At 40.1% G+C, this 7,698-nt stretch overlaps 1 protein-coding gene across 1 annotated transcript; it reads left to right on the top strand.

The window, feature by feature from the left end:
- The first annotated feature begins 4,062 nt into the window (after window positions 1–4,062).
- Window positions 4,063–7,441, top strand: LOC130987013 (uncharacterized). The gene is made up of 3 exons (XM_057910568.1): window positions 4,063–4,302; window positions 4,389–4,443; window positions 7,147–7,441. The coding sequence occupies exons 1-3, from the start codon at window positions 4,209–4,211 to the stop codon at window positions 7,304–7,306; spliced, it is 309 nt and encodes a 102-aa protein (XP_057766551.1). The 5' UTR covers window positions 4,063–4,208; the 3' UTR covers window positions 7,307–7,441.
- The last annotated feature ends 257 nt before the right edge of the window (window positions 7,442–7,698 follow it).

Raw genomic sequence — 7,698 nt, 5'->3', positions numbered from 1 at the left:
AAAATCTGTGAGAACTTTAAGTCCTCTCACCGTGACTTCTACATCCTCCAAGAGTCCACGAGGACTGCTAATCGAGCCATCGGCCAGCTGAATCTTCATGTTGGTGCACTTCAGCTCACTTTCTCTTTTTCCCAGCTTCTCGAAGAAATCGAACGGCATCAAGTTGACTGCCGCACCCAAATCAAGCATACCTGAGACCTCCCCAGCTCGTCCCAAGCCTATGTCAAAAATGAAGCTACCGGGATCTCCTTGCTTCGGTAAAGGTTGGGTGGACTGAACCTGCGGCAGAGGTGGACTGAGCTGTTGATTGATCTTCATAGCTTCCACCGTTTTACTCCTCCACTTCCCCGCGGTTCTTTGGGCATCTTCCTCGACAAGCTCAATAGCATGAGCTTGATGCAGCTGTGGGTTTTCAGTTTGCTGCGACTGCTGCAACTGATTCAAAGCTCCTGTGAGTTGCCCGACTGTATGCTCAAGGCGCTTAATGGTAGCATTCTGAGCCTCCATTGCTTGCTTGCTAGCTTGCATAAATGACTGCATCGTGTCCTCCAATGAAGGTCCCATGGGTTGAGGCGGCTGCTGCAATGACATAGAAAAATTTTGTTGAGGTGGAAAATACTGCGGCTGATTCTGATATCCCATCTGCTGCGGTGGTCTGCGAAACTGATTTCCTTGGCTTGACCCTGACCCGCTAGGAGCTTGATTCCGCCAACCAGAATTGTAGTGTCCTTGGACTGCATAAGTCTCAGCTTGTCCTTCTGGTGGAAATTCTCCCATTCTGTGACAATTATTGGCTCCATGGCCAAAATCACCACAGATTCCACAGCCTTCTGCATTCTGCACTGGAACGGGTGGATTTTCCACCTTGCTCATCTTGAGCTGTTGTAACTCTCTCATCATAGTGGCCATCTGCTTTTGCAGCTCGCAATTTGGTCCTACTGCATTTGCCTCCACCCGTCGTCCCCGAGTGGTCTTCTGCTGTGAACTCTCCGCCAGTGTCTGAAAAATCTGATTAAGTTCAGCTGCGGTTTTTCTGGCGATGTTCCCTCCTGCAGTGCTGTCCACCATAAATTGGGAGGTGTGGATCAACCCATCATAGAAAAATTGGCTCAACATTGCAGGAGCCAGCTGATGCTACGGACACTGCCGGAGTAATTCTTGGAATCTTTCCCATGCCTCATGAAAAGGTTCGTCAGTTCCTTGGATGAAAGTCATGATCTGTGTACGGATTTCCTGCGTCTTATGGTTGGGGTAGAATTTTATCATAAACTTCTCACATGCTTCCCCCCAAGTGTTGATGGAATTTGGAGGCAAGGACAACAGCCATGTCCTTGCCCTATCCTTAAGGGCATAGGGGAAGCACTTGAGCTTCAGCTGATCTTCAGTTATTTCCAGCAGTGGGAAAGTCTGTACTTGAGTACAGAAATCCCGAATGAATTGTAATGCGTCTTCATTTGGCAACCCGTAGAAATTAGGAAGCAGATTTGCATCATGGGACTTCAAACTATAGTTCCTCACTGCAGTAGGAAGAACTATAGCCGATCGCGTAGCCCCAATAACAGGCCGGGCGAAATCTCCAAGGACTTGGGGATTGTCTGCCATTTCTTCTTCACGCTCACTTTCAGACTCTTCAGAATGAAAAGAGTGAGTCTCCGTGTCCTCCAGACTGATAAATGAATTTTTTGCTTGTTCGCGATCTTCTTCCACAGAACTTCTAGAACCGGACTCTAATTTATCCCAACGATCTCCAAACAGCTCTTCACTGCAACTCCTGAACACGTTACTGGTTCGATCAATGTTGTCGTTATAGGGCTCCAACTTTCTTTTCAGACTTCGGCGACCCTGCATACACAACACTAACAAACGGATCAAACGCACCGGAGGGAAAAATACCGAGTCAAAAATAAAAACGCAATTAAAAGGAAAAGAAACACAGAAAACAAAGTGACACAATTAAAAACGCCTAAAATCTTCCCCGGCAACGGCGCCAAAATTTGACTCAACTCAAACACTAGTGAATTGACTCGCAATCGTACGAGGTCAATTGCAGTGGGCAAGCTAACCCAAGTCGTCTCTCAAGGAAGATTCAACAGGGCACCTAATCGTGTCACACACAAAAAGCAATAAATCCTAAACACTCTAATCAGATTCACGCAGGCACACTCTTAAACTAAAACAGAAATTAAATAAGCTCTGTAAATTTACCTAGGCATGAAATAAATAAGCATGTAAAATTATCTAATGCAGAATTTATAGAAGGCATATAAATTATCTAGGCACAGATTAACGGCATAAGATTATCTAAGGTTTTAAACTAAGAGCATTAATTCAAACATAAACCATTTCAGTAAACATTAATTATCTAGACAAGAATAAAATCACTTACAGTAAAGCCGATCCTGAAAATAAATCTCTAGCTACGAATTATCTAGGCGTAAGGATAAATTCTCAACGCAAAATAACCTTAACTAAGAAAACAGGAAACCCTAACTATGAACTGCGTCTAGAAATGGAACTGCCGCTTTTTTGGAGAGCGGAAGAATGAATGATAACCCTAGAATTTAGAAGTCTCGCCCTTTTATATCCAAAAAATAAAACACGCCAATAGCTTCTTTAACACTGCATCCGGGACACGTGGCAATCTCTAACTGGAGCAAAAGAGACTAAAATAGGGTGAAGCTTGGGTTACACACGGGCGAGGGCCTTGGCACGCGGCGAGGGCTCGCTTGGGCGAGGGAATGAGGTGCCTCGGCGAGGCAGGGCCAAGCCTCGGCGCTGGCTAGGCGAGGGCCAAGGGAGGCCTCGGCGAGGAGGACTGCAGCTCGGCGCTGGCTAGGCGAGGGCCAAGGGAGGCCTCGGCGATGGGGGTGCTGAACTTGGCGATGGGGGGCTGCTCCTCGGCGATGGGGGGCTGCTCCTCGGCGAGCAGTTGGGCGAGGCTGGAGCTCCTCGGCGCTGGCTGTGCGAGGGCCAAGGGAGGCCTCGGCGAGGAGGGCTGCTGAAGCTCGGCGATGGGAGGCTGGATCGGCGAGGGGGGCTGCTGAAGCTCGGCGATGGGAGGCTGGATCGGCGAGGGGGGCTGCAGCTTGGCGCGGAGTGAAGACCCTCGGCGCTGGGGCTCGCCGAGGGGAAAGGGTGCTCGGCGATGGGGGAGCAGGCGCCCGGTGATGGGCGCGCGGGCCATGCGCACTCGGGCGAGAGTCTTGGGCAGCCCGACGACGGGTGTGAGCACGCCTCGACACCTTTTTGCTCCAGATTCATCTGAGTTTAACATTTTTTCTTTTTAGAACCTCCCTGCAAAACATTACATCACCATCACAAACTACTAATAAAATCAATAAAATATGATTCCATTATATAACTATAAATCCCCGAAAATCATAACAATAAGGCATAAATCAGCTCCGATGGTGGAGCAACCACCACTTCTTCGGAGCCGAGTGTCACGACGAGTTCCCAAGGCCAAAAAGCGGCAAAGCGAGACAAGGGCAAGGCGAAAAAGAGAGAAGGGTCTTCGGGAGGAGGTTCGACGTTCTCCGATGCCCTCGAGAAGGTGGCCGAAAGCATGAAGGAGCATGCTCTCAAAACGGGGAAATCGCCGAGGTGAAAAAAAATGCAAGCCGAGATGAAACAGGTGGAGATGGATATGAAGCTCTTGAACAAGGACACGACGGGTATGACGGAGGCACAATTGGCCTTGCACAACCACCTAGTCCAAGAAGTGTTCAAGCGTCGAGGGCTTATTTAAATTAGGAAATTATTGTTATTTTTTATTTTATTATCGTATTTTAATTATGTTTTTAATTTTATTTTAATTATTGTAATGTTTAATTTTATTTTTAATGAAATTGAGAATTTAAAAATAAAAGTGTAGAAATATGAATTTTATGTAAATGAAAATCTAAGACACCCTCTAAGCACCAATGCATTGAAGAGGGGTGTGTCTTAGGTGGGGACCACCATCTAAGACACCCCCTAAGACACCATGCATCGGAGATGTTTTTAAAATGAGATGTCAGAATAGAATAACCCAAAGATATATAGCCCTTCAGGCTTCAACTAGTGACAGCAGCCCAAGCCCAAGTTAGAACACAGTGGCTGCAGCCCATTCAACACCAAATAAAAATTCATGTTTGTCCAAATGTATCCTCTCCTAGGGTTTTCGATTACCGTTTTGGTACCAAAAGCAAAACCAGCTACAGGCAGCAATGGCGAAGAATAGAAACAAGAAGAAAAATGGTTCGATTGCAATGGCCGTCGATTCGTCCACCGCCAACAATTCGCTAACGGACGAACCTCAAGGTCGCAACTCTCTCTCTCTCTCTGTATGTGTGTTCATTGACACAGTAATGGGACTAATTCTATTTCTGTAATTCATAATTTTTCAGCCATGGACGTATCTGAGACCATAAATAAAAGAGATTCCGTTGGCGGAGTCCTCAGGTCGGCTCAACTTCTGCTTCTAAATCCTATCTTTGTCTGAATTTTACTCATTTCCCCCCCCCCCCCCCCCCCCCCCCCCCTTTTTATTCATAATAACTTAGTTTCTTGGTTTGATTGAGGGATGATTACAGTGACAATTATGGGAGTAGTAACTGCAATGAGTATTTTTAATCTTTAATCTTTTATTCCAGTTTCCTTGATCTAACAGCTTAATCCAGCACACAGTTATTCAAAATTTACTGAAATTCTAATACTGTGTAATAAGGGAGGTACAGCAACTTTTTTAAGAGGGTGTTTGGCTGAGCTTATAAGCTCATTCAAATTGTTTGATAAAATAAGCTAAATAACTTATAAGCCGTAAAATAAGCTCTAAGAGCCCCAAAAGATAAATTCATCTACTCCCAACTTATTTTCTCATTATATTTTAAGCAACAATCATCATTTTACAAAAGTAAGATAAGTTCATCTACTCCCAACTTATTTTCTCATTATATTTTAAGCAACAATCATCATTTTACAAAAGTAACTCAACTGTGGTTTGATATTTTCATCATATAGCATTCCAGTTTCATCTCTCGATAACTTTCTCTCTTTAACTAGGACTTTATCTCTCTACCTCACAAAATTAATCATAGGATTTGACAACTTATATGCTCTTTAAAATAAGCTTAGCCAAACAGAAGTCTAGTTTGTCACACAGTCCAAGCCGTTTACGTCATGTTAATTTAATTTGTAATGTTGTGGACATTGTACTTTCATACTTTATATTTGATTTGGTTAGGGCTTAGCTGGTGTAATGTCTCTTTGCCTTTATGTTTTAGTTAGATGATAGGATAGATGGATGAGGTGATTACTTTGGATGATAGGATAGATGGATGAGGTGATTACTTTGGATGATACGATACATAGATAAAAATGATAGGGGCAATTACTAGATTAAATCCTAAACTACTTTGTTTAGTCCCAAAATAACTTGCAATAATAACAATAAAAGACCCAAACTATTGACGTTATACCAAAAAAGTTTTCACTAACAGTTTTGGTTGAGGGAATGCTGACTACAATTTCCACGTGGCACTAACAATGTCGTTTCTACAAGAAAATAATTTGGACTTGAGTCTGGTATTTCTAGTCTGAGTAAAAACAACTTGAAGCATGTTTTGAGGCTTCTTGATGCTGCTGAAAATGTTCTCAAACAAAGAGTATAATCAACCTGAGGAGCTGCTCGTCTCTGTTCTCTCATCAGGTTGAGAGAGTGAGCATTTTCTATGATGGATATCTGAGGGAAACAATTAATGTACAAAAATGCAGAATTGATTTGGAGAGAAGTAGAGTAATCGATTTAGAAGATGCAATGATTGATCTCAAAGTTTCTATCTTTGCTTGTGAACAGAAACTCCCACTCATTGATATCTCTAACTTTGCTGCTATTCAGACCATTTGAATATTTTGGCATCAACAGAAGTATTTCACTTAATTGGGTGGAAGCTTTTGCTCGTACTGGATAGTGGCAATTTTCATGGATCACAACCTCCCATATTTATTAGACTACCTCCCAATTCCTACTGGTATCCACAATCTCGTTATTCCTGTGGAAATCACAGTCAAGCATTTCGTCAACTAAAAACGTTAGCGTGGACATTTTTGGTACAATGTCAATAGTTTGGGTCTTTTATTGATAAAGTTTAGGACATTTTTGGGACTAAAGAAATAGTTTAGGATTTAAATTGCTAATTGTCCAAAATATTATAAGCCTAACCTACCATTCATTTTTATGGAGTGATTAATTTTGAATTTGTTGGATCATCTAATCCCAAATATCATACATGTTTTATCTATCTACTAGATTGCTCCCTCTAAGTGGCAAATCTGGACTAATATTTGCATTCGTCGTAGTTTCTTACCTGTTCAAATTCAATATTTTTCACTTTATTGCTGTAAATCGGGTAGTTACAAAATAAATTACTAACTTATATCCATTTGCAATTTCGGCCTTACTTTCTAATCTATATAATGTATATAAAAGAGGAGTTTTCTCCCTCCATTTTTTCTCTCTTTTCTCCCATCAATATTTTTCTTTTTTCTTTTTATAATTTTAATTCTTTTCTAAACATTGTCAAATTTAATTTATAAAATGTACATCTTAGGTTTAAGTTTGTCAGAAGATCTTTAATATGGTATAAAAATTATAAAATATAAATTTAAAACAAATAGGTTATTAAAATTTTAAAATATTTTATTTTCTTTCTCTTTGTTCAAATTCTACAATAATAATGTATAATATTAATTTTCATTTTCAAATAATTTAATAACTATAATTATCATTACACTTTATACGTAATTGAACCTTACATTTTTAAATTCAGAATTTTATTGAGTAATTAGTATTTTATTTTTTTAAACCATATTTTGCATTTATTATATTTTGTCTTTGTTTAATATTTATATTTATTTATTAAACATATCATTTAGTTTCGATTTCGCCGTGCATTGCACGGATGGTCGTACTAGTCTTTGCAAACAAATACCAGAATTTCTTAGTTTTTGCAATTGGGGCTTCCATAATTTTGATAAGCACAAAATTGATAAGATTCAAATATTGTACATTTCAATATAGCCATAATTCTTGCAATTGTCGAAAAGGAATGTATCGTGTTACTGCCTTGAGTTTCAATGTCCAACATTTGAGTAATTATTGTGCAGGAAAGTGAAGAACGGGAGACCCATGAAGAGATCAAAGAATGTTAGGAAGATGAAGGCTGTAGCTAAAGCTCTATCGAAAAGTGAGAAGTCAGTGGAGAAAATCTCAAAAAGTGAGAGCAAGATATTGAGGACTAAATTTGCCAAAAATCTTTACCAATAGTTGGCTTTATGCTGTTAATATATAATGCTTCGGTTGCTGGTTTCAATTTTTTATGTTTAGTTAGTGGTATCTAATTAATTAGCAACTATGTTTAATTTACAAAGTTGGTATTAAGGACGCGTTTACTTTCTCAAAGCGGTGGCAAATTTCTTGACAGTAATTTTGTAAATCCATTATCTATTAACATGTTATTTTCATTGCTAATAGCTGATGAACCTATAATTGCATCCATATCTACAGCTTCCAAAGACAATAAGGTTGACAGTATAATATCTAAACGCAAATTTTGCCCCATCTTTAATGTAATCATTAATCAATGGTATCGCCTTTCAAAAAAATAAAATAATCAATGGTATCAAAAATAAAATAAAATAATTAATGGTATTCTTAGG

The sequence above is a fragment of the Salvia miltiorrhiza genome, chromosome 5 (genome assembly GCF_028751815.1).
Source record: "Salvia miltiorrhiza cultivar Shanhuang (shh) chromosome 5, IMPLAD_Smil_shh, whole genome shotgun sequence".
Lineage (NCBI taxonomy): Eukaryota > Viridiplantae > Streptophyta > Magnoliopsida > Lamiales > Lamiaceae > Salvia > Salvia miltiorrhiza.
This window is presented reverse-complemented; position numbering and strand designations above follow the sequence as displayed.